The 22,591-nt window shown below is 36.5% G+C and overlaps 1 protein-coding gene across 3 annotated transcripts in view; it reads right to left on the bottom strand.

Moving 5' to 3' along the window:
* The window catches only part of BABAM2 (BRISC and BRCA1 A complex member 2), a 161,758-nt gene that overhangs the window by 111,355 nt on the left and 27,812 nt on the right, over positions 1-22,591 (bottom strand). For all 3 annotated transcript variants that reach the window (XM_038132577.1, XM_038132575.1, XM_038132576.1), the window contains 2 exons: positions 17,181-17,275; positions 389-583 (listed from right to left, as the gene is read on the bottom strand). In XM_038132577.1, the coding sequence (XP_037988505.1) occupies positions 389-469 (81 nt within the window). In that variant the 5' untranslated portion in view covers positions 470-583; positions 17,181-17,275. The remainder of the gene's footprint in view (positions 1-388; positions 584-17,180; positions 17,276-22,591) is intronic.

Here is a 22,591-nt window from a genome sequence, read left to right as displayed (position 1 = left end):
ACACACCCTAATACATCCACATGATGCCACATGAACATGTGCCACATGAACACTGTTATTCTGCCTCTCAAATGCTCAAAGCTAACTTGAACTTCCACACTGATGTTGTACTGTGCCCTCTAAACACAGCATATGGCTTTTCAGCAGTTTCAAAGTTTTCACCTATAAACCAGACTAATGAACACCAGGTTCAAAACCAGTTCTTACCTGGAAATCTGGTTCAACCAACGTAATGGAATACAGCAACATACCAAACAAGGAATATAGAAAATGAGCTGAAGTCAAATAGTTTTCTCCATCGGAAACAGAAAGCACGGAGATCCACAGGACGTTTTCCGAAACAAAAGTTGTATTTGTTAAAAGCATTTTAGATGTAATAAGAGCTTACCCAGTTGTTTTTTTTGCCAGCATAGATTTCCATGTTTTCTCCATACTGGGGCTCTTCAAGTAAAGTCTGATACTCAAACATGAGACGAGAACTCTCCCTTAATCGGCTGCACTGAAATTGATGATACTGCTGCACAAGCTCTTTCACAACAAGCAGGAGGCATTCAGGGTTTGAAGGATTCCAGGAAGCCAAATTCTGTTGATTAGAAAAGAACAAAACCCAAAATTGTTTACACCAATAACAGACAAGCAATCCCCCTTCCATACTGATACCAAAGGCATGTATGCATGTGGAACCTTTATGACAAAGCTAAACCACAATATTAGAATACAAAGGTTCTACCATGCTTTGGACGAAAGCCAGGTAAAACAGCAGAAACTTACTGACAAATAGGAGACCTACCACAAAACTGATAAAAGGGCTAATACCAGGCTTATGTAGGCCCAAATGACCATTCTATTCTTTCCTAAAATTATACCATTGCATCTGAGAACTGGAAAAGTTTGAATTAAATTAAAACTGATATGCAACACACAAGTACAACCTTGCACAGTAACTGATTCAAAAAGCAGTCAATCAAGTGAGTATGGCAAATTAACACCAACTACAGAAACTGCTCTGCTTCATTATCTCAAACAGCGGCTACATTACCAGTGGTAGAGCAAACGGGTTCTCTTCTCTTGGCTCAACCTTGTGGTTTATTTCACCTTAACTGCCTCTTCACTTGAATTACCCTTGACTCATCCCCTTAACACAAATGTCATCCGTACACAGAAGTCTCTTTAATATGCCTGGCAGAAATTTTTAATACAGGTTCACTGTATTTCAAGAAATGGCTAACAGAAACAAAAATGATAATACAATTAAGATAACTGTGTCAGTAACACAGTAGTGATGTTACCAATCCTATAATTGGCTTAGATCAATCTTCTGAGCATAGTTAAGTTTTATTAAGGAAGTATTTGGTGTTACAAACCATACCTAATGTGATCAATGTTACATGCCTACATCTAGATGACCAAAAAAGACCTACATTAAAGGCAAAAGGGGACTCACCCTGTAGTCCATGCTGTTAGGACATGGGACAGCACTGATTGAAAGTACTTAGGAACTCATATGCCCTGCACTCGGATCTTCAAGCGGTTTTCTTGATACAATCACAGAGCATGTTAACACAATCATGTGGCTTTTGGTAAGCTTTGAGTATAAGTAAAATAAATCTGCATTTCATAGAATCATGGAATGGTTTAGGTTTGTAGGGCCCTTAAAGATCATGTAGTTCAGGGGAGGGACACCTTCCACTAGACCAAGGTGCTCAAAGCACCTTCTAACCTGGCCTTCGACACTTCCAAGGATGGGGTATCAACAGCTTCTCTGTGCAACCTGTCCCAGTGCCTCACCACCCTCACAGAAAGTAATTTCTCCCTTATATCTTATTTTAATTTACCCTATTTCAGTTTAAAGCCATTACCCTTTCTTCCACCACTCCCTGCTGTTACAAAAGCTCCCCTTCCAGCTCCCTTGAGGACCCATTTAGGTACTAAAAGGCTGTATATCACACAGACATTTGACAATAAACTAGCTGCAACAGAATTTTAAATTGCATTAATTGTACAGTTAACATTAAGAAACCCAGAACTAGCACAGATATTGGCATTTTACAACTAAGTGATGATATAATACAGTAGCTTCATAAAATTACTTATCCATATTTGTATTCAATGTAGTTAGATGCCATGTTACTTCTTCCCGTAAGTTGCAGATATTTTATAAACAAATTCATAGTTTGTGTGACACCAAAAGTAATAAATACACGTAACAAGAGAAGTTGTTGAGTCTCTATCCTTAGAGATACTCACAACCTGACTGGACAAAGACCTGGACAGCCTAATCTATCAGATCCTGCCCAGGCAGGGCAGCTGGGCTAATGATCTCTATCTAAAGGCGTCTTCCAACCTCAGCTAGTTTTAGCTTTATGAAGAGGTTCACAAAAAGCTCGAACTGAAACAGATCTTAGCAAGGTGAGACTCCACAGCTCTGGCCTGAAAAGAAACAAATGAGTCTGTGTATAAATTTTATCTTCTAATACCCCTGATACCCTGCAAAGGCAGATAGAAAGCTTAATCAGTTACTCACCAGGCACCATGCTTCAGCTCTACAATGAAATTTACTTGTAGCCTGATCTCCAACTAGATGGCTATTTCCATTTAAAAGGGTTATAGATTTTATTTTTTTCTGATGACTTTAGATATGTCCCTATGGAATAGTTTATACAGACTTCAGTATATGTGTATGATGGCTCAACATTTCAAGTGTTTCTCTTTCCACAACTTCATAGTTTTTTGCCACTTAAGTAATATATATTAAGATCTCACCAAAATGAATTTGTCATTTTTAGCATCATCACTTGAAACATACCTGTCAAATGTGTCAGTGAAAGCAATGGGAAGTATGTATTGCTGTGTTTTACACACAGGAACAGCTACAGGTTTGAACTGTATTCCTATTTTCCTGTTCACTCTGATTCTGGTCAAAAGGGCTGCTCTGCATGGCTAAAATGCTATTCTTGAACCTCTGCCTTTAAAAGTTACTCCAGTGTCACAGACTTCACATTTGATCACGGCTTGATGTAAAAGTACTGTTTTCTCCTCCTTCTAGACAGCAGGAACACTTACAAAAAGGTAATTATCATTGCCATATCTTAAAATGTAAACTACATTCCAGAGGAATTGGTCAATTGGTGATATACTCATGCAATTAATGTAAGTTCCTCAAATACTACAGAGTGACTGAAAACCTTCTTCTACCTTGTCTGCTAACTACAGCTGGTAAAAATTTGTTTGCAACTTGAACCTATTTAAGCTTATTCAATTCTACAAAATACTAGAGAAAACCTGTCAGGTAGACAGCATCTTCTAGGAAACACATTTTCTACCATGCAGCCTGAAACCAGACTGCATATAACCTTAAATTTCCTGTTCCCAAGCTGCTGCTCAAATAAAACATTTCCAGAAAGCCAGAGGATGTAATATGCCAGTATGTATTGATATCAGCCAGACAAGTGGGAATAACCTTTCCTCCTAATGACATTGGTATAACACAATAGAAATGTTCTGTCAAAGGAAATGACCAACAGTATTTTAATAACTGACCTAAATGCAACTGAACCTTTTGTTTTTTAAATAACATTACACTACGGAACAAAAAAAGAGCAAGAGGAAATCCATTGTCATTTGTGCAGCACAGAGCTAAAGGAGTGCTCTTTTCAAAGAATTCAAGAACACTGCATCAAAACAGTGTTTATTCTGTATTATCTTAAAGCTACAGGAATTAAAATTAATGATTTGACTGTAGGATGCCTACTAAACACCTCTCATTCAGCAACTCCAGTTTCAGAGTACAAACTGGTTATAAAAACAAATCACCTGAAGAACAATTCAACTACCCACTCAGGACATACATGAATTATAATGGATTCTCACTGATGAAAGAAGAAACATAGAAGGGCTACACAAATTTTCTGAAACACAAGTTCTGATTTATATAAAACATTTTTAGCTTTAGAATTCTATTATTGCAGTGCATGTTATTTGGCATTTGACCACTACATTTCCATCCATTTTGTTAACTTTGCAGAAGGGCTGTACTTTCCACAACTTCTAAATTCATAAATTTTAACACAAACACTACCAAATACAATGCCATGTTTATGTACGAAATTTCTTTTTACATATCTTAGTGTAACTTATTTGACCTAAGCACTAGGTTCATTCACCTGAAAATACTTTTAAACAACTTTACTCTAGTCCAATTTCAACAGGATGTCAGAATACCTGCTATATTGTTCTCAGTTTCAAACAGGACCTTTTTTAATCTTCCTTCTGTTTTTGAAATCAAAGATAAAGTAAGCAACTACCTGTAAAATACATTGTTAAAATCTAAGGCAGAATTTGATTTGTCAAGTTTATCCCTTTTAGAGCATCTACATCACTACAATTTCAGCACCAGAAACAGTCTTCTGAGGACACACAATTCGTCATTTTAGTTGATGAGAGTAGTGTCCCTGCAACAGTAAGTTTACCTTTTTCTTTAGAGGGAAAGGACCTTCTAAATAAGATTTTATTTAGTGATGCAGTATTGTTGTCACTATTAGACTTTGGAAATCATCAAAATCTTAAACTTAGAGCAAAAAACAGTAGTAACCTATATGTTTCATTTTCTGATTGTTTGCCTGAAGGCTGCATTCCAGCTGAACCAATACAGCTTTTTAAGAGATTGTAATTAAGAAGATTTAAAACATTAGAAGACCAGAGCTTCTGGTGTTTGTGTTTCATGGCTACAAGTTCTGCTTGAAAATTCAGATCTTGTATAAGTATTAAAATCTGATGAAACTTCCAAGATTATGAGGTTTAGTTGTTACAACTTAAAAAAAATCCTGGGAATAAGAACACAGACAGATCACTGAAGCCAAGAAGAATACAGAAACAAGACAATTATGTATCTAGAAAAAGACTTGTTGCTTTCTGTGGCTTATATAAAAATCTTCTGCCTTGCTCACAAATCTATACATTACCATTTTACCAAAATCACATGCATGCTGGAAAGATTTTTTTTCTCCTGAATTTGCTATAAAATTGTGAATAAAATAGATTTTATATAGAAAAAAATGATCACAGTGACTGGGGTATTGACAGACTAAGTTACATATTTCACTCACTAAATCCTGTCTAATTTGAAATGAGATTTCTCCAGCCTTTCCAGGGAGGTAATAAAATTTAACTGAATAATCATTAATGCATTTAAAATAAAGAAATCCAGACTTGGATACAATCCCTTGCCTTGTTTGCCAATAGATATCTTTAAATGAACTCTGCAGTGCAAACTCCCTAAGTTACTCAACAGTTAGCCAGTTAGACTGAAAGTGGCCCACCGTACAACAATATTCCAGTATGAATCAACCCAAACTGCAGCTGCAACTAGCTCTGCATTCATGTTGATCTCATGTGATGGCCTACATGCACGACTCACATTGGTTAGGACTATCATTAGTGTTATCATTTTTTCAGTGTATCATTGAAGGACTCACCTGTCATTTCTGAGCACACAGATGGAGGCTCAAATAATCAGTTCTCTTCTGTCTAGACACTGCTTGCATGTCTCTCCATGATCTCCACTAACACTATGAGCAACTTCATGCATCAGATCTTAATTTAAACCTTTCAGGTTTTAATTTCAGCACTTTTTTTTTTTTTTTTTTTTTTGGTTTTGCCATACTGCAACTTGTGTAACTTCCATTTTCTAAAAAGATCAATTGTTGCCTCATCTTAAGAAGTACAGAAGGTTAGCAGGTTTAGTAGCATCCAAAGATGACTGTATATTCTTGTGGACACAAAAGTCTGCTAATGTCATCTGTGACAACTGGGTAAACCCCCTTTTTCCAGTTAGGGAATGAATGAAAAATGATCTTCAGGAATAAACTCCAAATGGCCTGCAGAAAAAGTAATGGAATGAGAACTTCCATATCATAGACCAGACTCCAGAAGCATCACTGCCCACACAGCTGTAGCTACTGTCATACAGAAGATAGCCAATAACTATTTACCTATCCATAAGTAAGCAATTCAACATAAAGAAGTTAAATGCTCCTTCATGGCAGAAGTTTTCCTGGCTGACTTTTTTCATTATAGAACAAGTTTCAGGACAAAGTCTTTCAGAAAACAGTTATCTAGACCTTTAAGTGATAAACCAACAGCATGTACATACACCAAGCTTTGCCCTCTAGCTCAAGTTATGTGGCAATAGGAATGGCAAAATAGTGTTCAATTATTATACAGAGATTAATAGACCATAGGCATCCATCAAACCATGTCTACACTGGAGAAATCCAAACGATTCAGGAGATCTCTTCTGACAATCTGCCAGATATTAAGTTAAACAATCTCACCAAGGAGCATTGATTTTCACTAAGAAGTATAACCCCAGAGATTTTGTTGGGCTGCACATTCAATTTGTGAATTCCCTGGCTCCTGATCCTCTCTGCTGACAGAAGCTGGCTGCATAGTAAGTGAACAGTTTGATAGGGAAAGGTTTTCTTGACATTCAGACATGACCAGAGTTGAGAAAATGAATTCACTTGAAGTTGGTATAAAAGGCAGAGTAGAGCTGTTATAAGGCCACCCACAGAGTGCAATTTAAGCCATTTCAACAGTAACTCATTTAAATGAGTAGCAATGACACCAACTGGATTTCCAAAAGACAGAAGGAAAATTTGCAGCCTGACACTATCAGTTCTAGTGAGATCTTACAGGTGAGGCAAGTGAAAAACCCCCAACAAAGTAACTTCTCAGCCCTATTAGCAAAGACATGCAGAGTTTAGCTTTCCAAAGATGCCATACTATTCAACTTCTGGCAAAGAAATCACATTTAAATTTTGTTCTGGAACATTCTGTGCTTTGTATTCTCTCCTTTATCCTTCCAAGAAAGCTAATCAAGAACCTATGCAAACTACTCAGTGTCCACGATTACCTATTCCCCATTTCTTGTCACAGTACAACAGGCCTCATGTTCCATAAAGCTGCTAATTCATGGGCTCCTTCACAGGTTATTGCTTATTTCATAACTCCAAGCAATGTCTGCAGCAAACTGTAATTCTACACCAGCAGAAATGAAATACAGTAACAATTTCTAATTGATTTGAAGTTGTTTTTCTTTGAAATGTGTTTAAATACCCAGGTTGCCAGAATATCTTCCAGGAATGTGATTTTAAAGAAGACAGATTGCAACTGTTTTTCCTGGCTATACTACAGGAAATAACAGCGAGATCTTATTTTAAGTTAGTGTACTTCTATATTTCTAAGCAAGAAATTAACTTTCATGAGAAAATGTCAGTAAACAAAACCTCCCAAGTCCGTAACAGTGGTAATGCATTTCTATAGCATCTTTCATCCTGAATTATCATAAAGAATAATGTTAAGTACAGATTTGCATTTTGTTTATATCTCTGCACACCACATGCACACAACTTGCATCCTACAGTGGCTTAAAATCAGTACCAATATAACTTTTTACCCAAAATGAGAAAGATCACAGTGTGATATTAGCACTTATCCTCCACATAAATACAGAGGAGATACTGGTCCAGTGGTTACAGCATTAGCCTAGAAACTGGCATATCTGGTTTCAGTCCCTGCTTTGCTCTACTCTGCATAGGCCACCACAGGGAAATTGCTCACAGAAAAAGGCACAGGATAATTATCTACCATATGCTCACATCTTTCTATCAACAGATATTTTTCACAGTATTTGCAGGGCTGGAGTGTTATAACAACTTCAAAGGCTTCAGTATCTTAGCAGCCAGCACTTAAACATCCTACAGGCTGCAGCTTCAAATCAATCACTGTAAACCTACATGCCATCTACTTGTCATCTTGTTTTCGCAGGTTCTTCATATCCCTCTCCCCCAAAGCACCACTGGAACAACTTTCTGGAGTGATCTTCTTGAAATGATCATTTTTGGGCTCAAGCAAACATCAAAACTTAACATTTCATAAAAACAGTTCAACTCTGGAGCAATTCTGTCATTGCAAATACAACCAAAGAATTTACAGACCTTGTGTGCTCTGCTGCTGTGAATACCAGATAAAAATGTTTGCACAAATGTTTGGGATTGTCAGTATTTATTTTAATTTTTATTTTTTGGCAAGAGACTGTGAAAACTGGATACAGGAATTAGAATAGCTTGTAAACACTTAGTGGAAATCCCATATACCTGAGAGCCTTGAATTAGCAAGAAAATACAGAGCAGGAAAACAACATAATAAGAAATTAATTCTGCTTTCAGAAGAGCATCTTATATTGTGCACGAAATTATTTTCCCTTCTTTCTTCTGCTGGCTACACAGTGTGCTTCTTGATAAATGATGCAATACCCAAAGCAGCTCTATAACAGATCCCAGCAAATCTGACACATGGAGAACACTCTTCTGCATTCACCTAGAATAAATGCAAAACTGCCGCTCAAGCACCATTCACCCAAAAAAGGAGAAAACTCAGCTTCCAAAGGTTACTACAATTTTTTTTCTATTTCCTGCTGAAGGAGAAGTGAAGAGACAGCTGATCTTGTTAAGTTAAGAGTACTCAGGAAATCCATAATCTGTGAAGCTGAGCCCAGGAGAACATTTTTAGTTTGTGCACTCTTCCTGAAAAAGTCTGCCTGTTTCTCCCACAAACCTCTCTTAGAAGATAATCAGACCCTTAAAAGCTACAGCTGCCTACTATCTAATTAATCTCCTAAAGACTTGACATGCATAAGCTTTCTTGTCCTACTTTGTTAAGGAATTAGAGCAAGTTTTGTTTCTTTACAGACCTCTCAGCACACTTCTCTCAAAGCAGATAATACCTTTACCCGATCCAAGAGGGAATTTCATAATTCCTCAGCACCTATTAAATTCTGGGTTAGTGAATCCAATGCACTAATCATTAGTTTGTCCACGTGAGTACACTGCTCTTAGGAATGGCTACCAGAGGTGTATATATTCAACTAGATATGCAAGTAAAAGGAGCAAAGCACGAAGACAAGAAAAATTCCCCCACAAGACACAGACACATGCATCTTTTCCCTAAAGATTCACTTACCATGCTGCGATGGCAGTGTGAACAGGCCTCAACTCCTCACACCCTCAGTGGACCAGAGAACAGACCACTGTTAATGCTTCACCTCAAGAGTCCCTTTCAAATAGCAAGTCTTTCACTCTTATCAGCTCTTGTGTTTTTTTCCTTTCCTGTCAACACAAGTAATTTTAGCTACAGCAAAAAGGCAGAACCTTTACAGCTAATGTTTTGGATAGCATCCACTAACATCCCTTGAGCATTTATCTGCACATGCAGAACTGTTTTCTTCTAACCATTTATACCCTTCCAAAATCCCACAAATTAAAATCCATGTATAACAAGGTGGATCTTACTGTTGTGAGAGCAGTATTGCCATCTTTATTTTCACATGTGTACTATAAGACCTTGAAAATACAGTCCCTAAAGAAAACATTTACAAAATACCATTGTGTAAATCATAAGATACTAGAAATCAAAATTATTTCTCTACCATACCAGAAACATTATTGCAAATTAGTTCTCTATTCTCAAGAAAAAGCATGAAAACACTAATTGGGTTTCTATACAAAAGTAAAAGCTGCGTCTCTGGGAAGATGGGTATACGGCAGAGTTCATGTAAAACTGTATGAATACTTATACTGCAACAAAAGACTCAAGACGCTGACTAAATTTGAATTATATTTTTGTACTTATCTCTACAAAAGAGCAGATATGCCTGAGGAACTGAAATAGAAGACAGCAAGGGAACACAGACATAAAAGAATATAAAGAATGAGTAAAACAAGGAGAGGTTTTGAAACAAATATAGGCTGAAACTTAAACTGGTAAAAAGGAAAGAAAATGTATCTTCAGCCCTCCTCCATCTGGGGAAATGAACAGATCTTTTGAAAATCACCCTGAGTGGAAAGACATTTATTTCTTTGCCCCAACAATCTCTTCTGAAAGTAAGAACCTTCAGGGTACCAAACTCAAACTAATTTCATTGGAGAAAAGTGCAATTATAAATTATAACACAATTCACAAGCCAGAATTATATCAAATACAAAACTACATTATTAGACAGAATGACCATCTCTAACTGTCCTTCTGTAATCAGTTAGTTTAAAAGGTTTTTCTACTTGAATATTCATAAGCAATGACCAACTTCCTCTACAGAAAAAATGAATTATAATAGCACATCAATGTGAATTCAATGGGCATACAACACAGAATTTAAATGTATTCTCAATTCAGGAAGACTATCCTAGAGTCTGTCTTTTCTCTTGAAAAAACCCCCACCCTCACCCAAACCCCTGGTAAACGTATTTCTACAAAGCTAACAAGCTGTTGCCTTCAAGACATGCCATTTCTGACTGTATATAGGGTTCTCGTAAGGAAGCAGAGTGTATTGTGACAGTAACACCACACATAAGGGCCAGAATCCTTCCATTTTCCACTAGTTTTTCTGAAAATACTTTTGTCACCATTTTTAACAAAACACTGCTCAAGTAAAGTATGATTATACATTAATAAACTGAAGAAAAAAATAGTGAGAAATACATTACCACTTTGCTGGTTTACATTAAAGAATTATAAATGCCAACATATTATCACTGTACTCCCAAACTTCCACCTAAAAGATGTTCTGCTTTCATATGTCTGGCTTGGGATATCCAATTTTATATATTTGGTATGAGCTATGGCTCGAGGGTGAATGATTTTCAGGAATTCATGATACCACCCTTACCACTAGCAAGTTCTGTACTTCCTGCAAAGGAAAGACATGCAAGCCTAAACATCCTTTTCAACACTTTACATTAAGATTTAAGCATCCCGTTATTCTGGTCCAAGCTTCTGGCCCATCTAAATCTATGACCATGAAAAATATGGTCAAACCCATATGACAAACGAAAATCTTTTCCTAAAACAATGCTATGAATGGAAAACCATAAAATGTTTTCTCTCTCTATTTTACAAGTGCACAATGATTAAGTCCTTCATTACATGCACTTTATTTAGTATGGCAGAAAAACGTTTTCTCCCACTTTGCCATCCTTCAGTCAAATGTCCATGCACATTCCGAATGATCTCCAAAAACTAGTCTCTCCTGGACTGAAATACTATATTTTAAAAGCTAACATTCTGTATTTTTCATATTCTAGGGACAAATTGCATTATCAGAGAGGCTTGTGCCAAGAAACAAAAGTAAGTGTTTCTCCCTGGAGCCCTTTACAAAATGAACGGTTAATTTTGCCTTCTATACCAGCAAGATTTTAGCAAGAAAGGCAAAACTACCTAGCTTAACAGATAATTTGCCCCCTTGAAAGTAAAGGAATATTATCAAACTATAGATTTTTCTTTTTTTTTTTTTAAATTTCTGGATTCACTAGGTGAAAAGTCAAGCCAAAATGCTGCTATTAAGTAAAGCACAACTTTTAACCTCAGCATATTCTCTTCTGCTTATGCGCTGAGATAGAAAGCCACGTTTTATAAACTGTGCTAGGAAATGCTGAAGTTTGGCAAAAAGAAAGTGAGGTAAATATATGCAATGACTACACATGAATAGAAAATGACAAAGTAATACAATGTGGCTAACCATCTCTCAGCCCTATAAATATTAACAACTCTAGACAAAAAGGACAAAAACGAAAGGCTGTCAGAGAAATTAAGAAGACTAAAACAAGGAGAAAAATGAGTAATTTCCCAGTGTAGAAAGGTTTTGATGGACTAAAAGATAAGAGGAAAACCTTTCCTGTCATCCTCTTGAACTCCTTCTGCTGGACTGTATAGCCACCATCTTTACCACACATCTGCACAGATAATCCTAACACTTGCTCTCAGCACTGTATGACTTCTCAGAAAGACCTCCTGAATGCTGGCCTCACACATGCTGCAGTCAAGCTGGCCAGGCTACGCCAGGAGAGGATTCCCAGCCAGAATCCTCCTTTGGGGATTTCTCATTTTAAATCCAGTACTTATTCAACTTGGCAGAGGGGCTAAACAGATAATCTCCAGAGGGCCTTTCCAACCCTAACTATTCCATGATTTTGTGATTCCCTGAGGAATTGTGTGGAGCTCAGACACCAAAACCAGATCAAAATACATTCAAAATTATATTATTTCAGATCTGGCTTTAAAAGGAATGCTGTACTGGTGTATCTCTATTGTTCAAAAACATGAACAAAAATGTATACTGTAAGTGCCAACAATACCAGTCAAAAAGTCCTTGGGAAAGTTCCTGAACAAATTACCTCTCTTATGGTATAAAATGTGATTTTTTTTCCATTGTCTATCAATACCAGACAAACTTCAGCAAGGCTGCAGTGACTTTATTCATATATATATATATATATATATATATATATATATATATATATATATATATATACACACATACACACATATACATACACATGTACACGCATACCTGCATTCCCCATATATACAAATAGGTAGGATCAATAGAGAGGGACATGAATAAAAAAATTTCAGAATTAATGTTTGTTTCAGAAAATTAAATGTTAAATAACATGGAATTATAAATAATCAAAACATATATTGACATATAAAGTCAAGACATGGCTGAAAAATGAACACAACAAATGGGAATATAAAGTAGTTCAGAAGAAGAAAAAAACCTTCTAATAGATTGAAGGATCCAATTCTGCATTCCGTTAATTCCCCAAGCTCAACTGAAGCTGAAGTAATTTAAGGCTTTCATTACAAGAGCAGCAGGTTAGGGGGTCCAAGAATGAAATCTGCTGCTGCCATTTGAAAGAGAGCACACAAAAGAGCTAAACAGGTTGAACTCACCCATGCATTTCTCAGACAAGCAGAACCCACTGCTGTGGCTTTATATTTTAAAATCACACTCCAAAACCAGTGAACTCATTGCCCTTATGGGGAGCTCTCACACTAGAACACATAACAGCTAAATCCTTGCTAACAATACAGTTGACAGACTTTTTAGAACAAAATAGTTCACACAACATTAGTTAATATAAGGGGCGTTTGAGCTTTTTTGGAGCTACTGTGAGCAGAGGGACAACTGACACTGTTAAACATGTGTCTCATGCACCTGAGTAAATAAATAAAAATTAATGGAAGAGGGGGATATTTAAAGGATCTCTTCACTACCTATTAAAAGCTAACTCAGCGACCAACAGAAATAATGATTAAGACTTTGAACTGAGACACAGAAAAAATACAACCTTCACGATAGTCTTCATATAGCCAAATGAGTCTAATAGGCACAAATACAAGAACTTAAAAACAAACATTGGTCTACACAAGATATAGAGTGTGACAGCCAATACATTTGAGTAGCACAATGAGCTGAATTAACTCCACAGTGACTGGAATCTGTACTCAGTATCAACAACTACTCAAGGGAAAACAATCCTCCCAATGCTAGGTACAGGCATGAGAACTGCAGCAGCCTATTCTCTGAAGGTCTGTGATGACAGTATCTTTCTCCCATGCAAATGCAGCACTAAGTATTCCCACAAGGAATATGCTATATACTAGCCCAAAAGGATACATTTAGCACCTATTAGGCTTCAGGAAATGCTCATGTCCTCTTGCCTCCGGTTCCCATTAAGGCTATTGAAGCCTTTTTGATAGCAAAAGGTGAGCAGAATTAATTCTGGCAAGACTAGCTGGAAACCTGAAGTAGAATACTAAGATACCCATTTCCTTGAACTGACAGTTACCTTGCCTACACTTCTATTGTATCCTCTTCTCCAAACAGAAGAGAATTCAAAATCATAGAAAAAATGGGGTTAACATTTTGAATAAGCACTTCAGCTATTAACTGGCTCACATTAACAATCAACTAAGCTAACATAACAAACAATTCTTGTTACTCAAACTGGCGTCATGGTAATGAGCTCCAAATTAATCTCATCCGTACACAATCACTAATCTTGTTGTGTGCCAACTGAATTTTTAATCAGAACGGAGTGAATCATAGGTTGTTTTTAAAATACATTTCTAATACTTGTCATCCAAAATGAATAAACACTAGAGCAGAAAAGAACTTTTCTATTTACATTCGGAGAAGTTGATTTTTTTTTAATGCATACTATACACGCAAGTATCAAATGCATTTGATAGGAAAACATTCTTAATGACAATAAAATGGAAAAATGTTTCTTTTCAATAATTCTTTGAGCATGAACAGCACCACCAGTCTAAAGAATTTAGCCCCCGACTGTAATTAAAATTGTACAACAAAATAAAAGGACCACTTGCCCCACTTTTGAAGCGCTCTGCAATACTGACATCATTGGCAAGATCAACATGCACACAATCAGACCCTGCGACCAGCAGACTGACTACTACTGGTAAGACAAGTAACAAAGCACATACTTTGTAGTGCTGAACTTGAGACTCAAGCTGAGTTTCAAATCCAAGTGACTTTAATGTTTGCGCAAGACACAAAAGCAAAGCTAAATTTCAATGAGCATTTTCAACTTGATTCTGCAATTGCAGTATCCATTCAAGAAAGCATTAGCCCTGCTTATAAAACAAGGGTGCTCAGCTCTACTGCTGAAATACTGGTCTAATCATTCAGGAATTCTCCGTGAAAAAAAAATCAAAAACAACCCAAAACATTAACTATTCCTCTACAGCATTCCCTTTTTAGAATGCAGTATTTCTGGAATCTTGCTTTAGCTCTCTGGCTAACAGCTGCTTAACTGAACACCTATTACCATGCTCAGACGAAAACCTAACTGGAAGCTCTGCCCATGGCCATGGAAACTGAAACAATCTGCAACACAGCCATTCAAATGTCTTTGGGGATGCCTACTGACAGCCTCCATTAGAGCCACACGAGCTTGAGGAATCTGGAGTACCTGGTTCTCCTTTCATGCTAGGCATAATGCCTGACTCAAGCCATCTAACAACATGTGATGACTTCTTAAAAAACAAGACACTCAGACAGATGAGACCAGTGTATGCAGGCTCAATGACAGAATTCCCACAGATCCGATGGCACATATTACTTACTTTGAGACTGTGCTCCTCATTGAATAACATCTGCATGCTTTTGTGCATGGTAGATTCTGTTTGGATTGCCAGGAACTGTTGCATCAGAAGTATCTGAAGACTGCTCAAGATTAAGAGCACTGAATTATGGTCAATGTGCTAATCTGTATTTGACTTCTAGTCAGTAGACAGCTATGTTAACACATTTAAGAAATCTGCTAATATCTTAGAATTCAATTAAAATTATCTTCATTAAACAGCTCTCACATTTCTGGAAAAAAAGGGAGCTATTCAAAGACTTAGCATAATAGGCAAGTTATTGTTGATGCAACATTCGGAAGAAAAAATCTACAAACCATATGGAACTTTAAACAGTGAATGCAAAACTAAAGGTACACTATGTAGACCACAGCTGCCAAGGTGGGAATAACATCCTCCAATACCATCAGGACAAACTGAAGGTTACATTTAGATACTTAATGCTTCAGCAAGGCATAATGACCAAAGGAACACTGTTGGCTTGCAGATTTCTTCTTTGGTTTGTTCTAACTACTTTCTAATAGGCTGGTTAATATCTCATTATGTATCAAGAAGCAAATGGCTCCTCCAAGTTGCTTTCCAACAAAAAAGACAAGTTTTTTCTGTGCTTAGACAGAAGAAAAGCAACACTTCCAAAAAAAGCATCATTAATGAACAATACAAGAAAGAAAGAAAAATAAGGATGTTTTTATCTTTGCAGGTTTTCCTGTAGATAACAACTGTTAGTGACTTCTTTTCACATGAGAAATATGGCACCATAGCACTCTCAGCAAGCTTCTCCATCTGAACAGCATTTCTGCAAGATGCCCCAAAATTATTTTACATCTCATTTGCAATTTGTTATTAATTTCTGTTTGCCAGTACATTAAAAGGTGCTTCTCTTCTTTTAATATCAACTATAAAAAGGAGTTGCTAATGTGAACACTTCTCAGGAGGTTGTAAGATTGTGGAGGTTGTAATATTGTGAAACTTGTGAAACAAATGAGAAAAAGAGGAAAATAGAATTGGTAAATAAAGGAGTGTGAAAACAATTCTAGAACTGCCACAGAAAGAAAAACCTTTTCTATAAAGTAGTGTAATGAAACTGCTGTTCATCAGCACCATGCCTCCTACCCAAAAGAATTTGCGAGCTTAACAGCAAAGTGACCAGGAGAAGTAAAGAAATATGACATTCACCTTTTAAAAGTTCTACTAGGTATGTTAAAAATACTTATTAAAACCAATTCTTCTGATCTTTGTATGTAACTTACTATGAAGTGAAAGGTAAAACCAAAACCCAGCACTTGTCATGTCACACATCAAGAACATGCTCAACCTCCATCATGACACCCGTACCACAGCAAGACAGCCACTGACTTCCTTTGGAGACCTCTGGAGATGTGTTCATGAAGCACAAGAGAAGCTGCAGGCGAGGGCTCTGCACTGTCTCATTAGTAAGTTTTGAGAGGGAGAAGTATTGTAAAAGCCTAAGCACTTACAGCTTCTTCAAACAAGGCTTCATTACTTGAGGCTAACTGTGACTAGTGAACAAAATGCTTGGTTCCAGGTTGTGGTGTTTCTCCTTCCATAGTAATAAGGCTATATAAAAGTATTTTCTCATTAATTTCCATTCCTCCCACCTTTTAGAAAGTAATTTCTTTATCTAGATAACCCTAACATACATGAGCAGATAGCTTTCTTTAATGCAGTGGTTCCCATAACATATTAACTCGATACATCCTTCCTCAACAGAAAACAAAAATCAACAACATGACACCAAATTACAGTACTTTATTTTACAGATAAATGCTTTTAAAGACATTTAAAATGCTTTTTTTCTGAGACAGATCATTTAAGATGGTCAGATATTAAACAGACATATTTTTACAGATATTCTAAGTAACTAAAGCTAAAGGGTAATATTGTCTTGATTCAAATGTTTTAAACATTGCACCCCCTAACTCCTTCCTCCCTATTTTAACTTTAAATTCACCTTTAGAAAGCAATAAATTCAACTTTAAATTCAACTTTAAATCACTTTAGAAAGCAATGTGTTTATACTCAAAATACCAGTGAGATAAAAGGTGTGTTTCTTTTTAATTTGCATTGTTAAAAAATTCCTGTTCCTGAAGCTATTCTAAAAAAAGGAAAGTCTCTCTGCAAGGTATAAGGTTCTCAAATAGTAAAGTACTTACATGCAAGGCAGAAGGATCTGGCAAAAACTCAGCATCCTCTCCAAAGATAAAATCTGGTGGCAAGTCAGGATAGTGAGCATTGAAAATTATATCCCCTGAAAAGCAATAAATGGAAACATTGTTTGCACTTTTATATATGGGCTGATAAATAAAAAATAAAATAATCACATACAACACACATTTTTAAACACAGAATTTGACAGCTATATTACATATATTTCACGTATTTATCCATATAATTTTTACAAAATTTCACATGCAAGATAAGCATCAGATGTTTTGGGGGATGAAGTCAAATTCCTGAGGCGCAGCTTCTTCCTCCTCTGCAAGCAATGAAACATGAAATACATTATAGCTTTGTATCTCAAATGGCAATTCAAACACTATTGAGGGTTGCCTCAAAACACCGAGTTAGAAAAGTGATCTTGTTTTAATAAAAAGTACCATATTTAGATGGCTGTGTTTTGTCTATTAAAAGTCAATTGTAAACTACTAAAGATCACGACTTTCAAAATACCAGAGCTTTTAAAAATTAGTAGCACTTACTCCCCTTCTTCTCCTCACCACTGCCAACTCTTAGAAGGAAGAATACACAGTTCAATAGGAACCATTCCAACTACCCAAATTCTGGCCAAGAGAAATGCAGTAATTCACATTTAAATGGAGAGATGAAAATTAACTGAAAATATAAGACTTCATCACAGCTTGGCACTGAGCTCTCATCTTGCCAGTGTCACAAGATATGCAATTAAAAGAAATTTGGGTTCTAGTATTTCACTAGTACACATACTTCAGAGTTCATATAGATCAAGAGCTGGTCACATGCATCTGAGCTTTCCAAAAAACCCACACACTGTTCAAGAAAAAGAATTAAAAAATAAAAATAAGTGTTTCTAGCCTTACTTGTCTACCTCCCCATCATTCTTTATGACAATATGAAAGAATAACTGAGCTTTTGCATAGAACAGATTTATGAGGTAGGAGACATTAGAAAAAAAAGACTGCCTACTACGTGTTATGACTCGTTTAAAATCCACACAGCAAAGTAAAACCAGCATGGTAATTCTTTATAAACAATTCTGTTCAGAGAAAGTTACACCACTTTTTATTTCTTAAAAAACTGTGAATACAGAACTGGAGAAAAGCATTAGATGAACAAATCTTGCAAAGCCACATTGCTGGCTCAGTGATGTCACCATCTCAAGGCATTTAACATGACAGTTTTAATTGAGGATATTCTGTAAACTTGGCCTTAGCTGGAAGCAAGGATGCCATGAAGATTCATTGCAGGGGATGAAGGCTCATGAGCAAGGTATTCTCTACAGTATAGCTCCAAATCACAAACTCTGATCACGCGACGAGTAGAGCACAGTGTGGGTTTCTCCTGCCCGCACTCCCACCTTCCTTTCACAGCTGTCAGAAGCACGTGCAAGTATGGGGTGCAGAAAATAGCAGAGGTCTGCCAGTTAAAATTCCCAACACACTCTAAGTAAAAATAAATCCTTTCATTTAATTTAAATTTAATTTAAAAGAATGAAACGTGCACCAGTCCTGGAGGAGAAGGCATAAAATTGCAACAGGAAATGCATCTATATTAAGTAAGAAAAAAAAAATTACTAGATTAGCCGAAACCCTAATACAGCACTGAAGAATTCAAAAAAGTTGATGTTTACTAGGTTGGGTAGTTCCTACACCACAATGACATAATCCTTTTCTTGATATATACTGCAATTAAAATGTCATGCATGGCTCCTTTCAACAATCTCACCAATTTCTGCATAAAGAGCAGTGAACTTGTGGTTATGTACTGAAGGAGATTCACCTTAATACATTATTTTCCTGAGTTTTGAAAGGGGCATGAATATGAGTTATGAGTAACTCAGAAAACAGTACAATGATAAAGCCTGGCCATGACTTAGGCAGCCCAATGCTACTCCAAAGGAAAGGACTGTGCTTCTGCCATGCTCCTGCGTGATGCTAAGTAACTCATTTAGCACACACTTTTCATACTGCAGGTGCCAGCTGCATGCTTTTCATTCTCTGCATTCCTCCTTTAACAGAGCTGGTGAAACAGAGTAGATAAGATATACCTACTGCTCAGCGCACTTAAGAGCTGCACTCCAACTACACACATACTAAAAAAAGCTGCTTAGACTAAAAGAAGGATCAAAATAACAGCGTATTTTTATGTTACACCTCCATACTTGAGAAGTGAAAAACTATTACAGAACCCTACATCACGAGGCAGCTTCAAGACTCTGCTTGAGTAGTGAGATTGGCAATAAACCATACCCACCTCTACGAGCTGCACAGTAAGGGGTGAACCTCAGCAAAGCTGGTTCAGTGGCAGTAGGTACAACTTGGAGGTTCAAGTAGGCACAAATTCTTTCCGTTCACAGAGTGGTCCCACAGCAGCTCCCAGAGCACCATTATTTGCAGTACTCAATATAACAGTAAATTAAAGCTGGCATTATGAGTTTAACATGCTAGGTGGTAAACTTGAACAACCTGGGATTCAGGTCAGCTGCATATGCCAGGCAATGATTCATGCTGGGGGATCAGGGACAGCTGGACATGGTACCCTCTTCTGACCACTCAGCTGCGATGCGTGGTCACACTGAGGTCAGGTACATCACGTTGCAGCTGGACAAACTGATATATTACCTATCTCACGTGCTCATATTTGTTCTTTAGATCTTCTGTCAGACCCCTTCTTCCACTAAATATCAGCAGCATTATGAGTCCTTATCCACAGGATAATGACCAACTATGCAGATATTTGCATTTTAAAAGTGTTCATGACCTACTGATACCAAGGAACTATTCAGGTAGAACAGAGAATCCAGAGTAGAAATTAAAGTTGTGATATTTGATTTTCTGTTACTCATAATTATTTATAATTGCTAAAATTGTTTCTACTTGTCCAGGATAAACATGCCTCAAATCCAAATTCCCAAGTCCTTTCAATAAAAGTCACTTTGAGACCAAATACATCAGTATTAATGCCAGCGTGTATATCGAGATTATTTTTGCTATAGTGTAATCAATTTCCAAAAGGCCACATTTTATACAGCTACAGAGGTTCTCCAGCCTTCAGAATAAATAAAACTAGTAGTTCAGTGCCTGTTAATTATACATTCACAAAACACTACTGTTGAGACCATACTCAAAATATTCTACAACCTTATGGAAATGAAAAATGATGCCATTGCTCTTATGTTCTAGCTAAACAGAAATGTACCCTTTATGTCCTCCTTCCTACAGTACCATAAATTTTTAGCCAAATGTAAACCTTAATTTTTCCTGCTACAATCAAACCTCATACAGGCCGGCTGACAATTTAATAGAGACACAGATGTTCAGAACAAAATGTTGACTCCACTTCAATGTTAACAGTTAGAAAAGAGCAGTGACTTTCTATCATCAGTGACTTTCACTCTGGAAGTTAAAGACAGCATCTTACTATTAAAGATTTGACCTTAGAACAAAATTTTAACATATATAAAAATGATAAAAAAAATTCCCTCTGTCAAATCTTATTCTATTAAGTCTCACTTCTGCCATGAATCCAAAGATGTTCAACTAGTTCCTGAAACAAAAGAAAAAAAGAACCTTTTTTTAACCATATCAGACATCCATACATATCACCCCCAGTGTCTCAAATTTTTCTGTTCTGTGCTTTCCCCTTCCATACAGTGTCACTTATGTCTTGCTTAATTTACATATGAGAATAGAAAAGGTAACACCTTTGACCCTAAAAGGCTTAGGCACCAATGAAGGTGTTTGCCCTATTCACAGCTATGAGCATGAGCTATTTTCCTAAGTTACAGCAGCAAAAACACACAGTAACAATTCAGACTACAGATTAAGAGGATACATCCTAAAGCTGAGTTTTGTTCTTGTTAAATATCAAAACCTAGGGAAACTAAAATTGCTGTTATCAGTTTGCTTGGCAGGGCTGTGACGCGTAAACAAAACATGCTTCATTACACTCAAATAAAAGGTATTTAAACCATCACAACAGCCAGCGCAAACCTGGTTTTACTTCACATAATTATTAACACTAGCCTCTGCAGTAAGCTTACAAAATATAAGGTGCTAAATCTTTTGAATCACAAGTTAACAGTTTGTCTTGACCTACTAGAAATAGCCATTTTTATAACAAGTACTATATTTAATGCTTACATGATATTATCTGTGGCTTACCCTCTTCAAATATAACTGAGGTAAATAAAAGTAACACTTTTAACCAATAAAGTCATTTGCAAAATTACTGTGCTTAGAGTTTATGAACATTTACCATTCTAACCTTGGAGGAAAAAAAACAATGAAAAAATCAATACAGTCCTGCATTCTCTGCTCTTCTCACCCAAATGACGGAAATACCCTTTTCCTTGCATCTCCAGCACAAGTTTCTAGTTTTGCATACATTTCAACTCTGTTTGTCCTTTTTCCACTCTGTTTGTCCTCTTTCCCTTGATGGAAGGCCAGCTGTGTGGTGCTCTACAGTACTACTGACCATGACTATTCCAGTGTAAGAGCAAGGCAAGCAAAACCTTCACACTCCTCATTGTTGTAGATATACCAGCCAATAATTACTTTGATGGAATTACATTTCCAATTATCCAAAAATATTACTTTCTCTTCCTTTCTTTCTCCTCAGGCAAGCTGCGTTAAATGTTGAAATGTTTTACTTCACAGAACTTCAAAAGAAAAGTTAATTTGCTCCCCACAGACAAAAAGATAGAAATATTAATACTTAAATCTATAATTTCCTTTAAAAATCACATGGTCTGCTCTTTTCACATCTATCAAAATGCATAAGCAAATCTAACAGAGAAATAAGAATTGACTACAAGTAAGACAGGTGTATCTCAGCAAGAAAAGGAGAAATTTCTAAAATCCCTACAATAACTTTCCACTGGCCTATCCAGTTCTTCCCCTCCTGGTAACTTCATTTTTGCGGTATTTTTATTCTTTTTTAAACAATACTATGAATTTTTAGTACTGAAAAATGTTATGCTAGGAGTGCCATAGCATTAACATCCTTGTTTAACCAACAGCAGCAAAATTAGGAAGTAGCCCACCAGTTTAACTTCCCAAACTCTACTTCTGAAAACATATCTGTATGCTTCAGTTTCTTCTGACACCAAGAATTTTAAAGTCAACACTAAGTATGTAGAATAAACATGTGTGGCCACTGCAACCTAGAATAAGACCAATTTGAATGGAATTTGCTATGAAAGAGATCAACCCATTTGGCTTTTAAGAAATGCAAATGCAACTTGATCACAAAATGCATTCACAGATAAGGCAATTGCTGAAGCAAGAAACCAAACTATGTGCAGAATCAGTTCTGGGAAAATACAGAATGTGCTCTTGTTGAGTATTAAAAAGGAAAAACCAGTAGA

Source organism: Motacilla alba, chromosome 3, assembly GCF_015832195.1.
Source record: "Motacilla alba alba isolate MOTALB_02 chromosome 3, Motacilla_alba_V1.0_pri, whole genome shotgun sequence".
NCBI classification, from domain to species: Eukaryota; Metazoa; Chordata; class Aves; order Passeriformes; family Motacillidae; genus Motacilla; species Motacilla alba.
The sequence above is the reverse complement of the archived record's forward strand: the minus strand, read 5'-3'. Positions and strand labels throughout refer to the sequence as shown.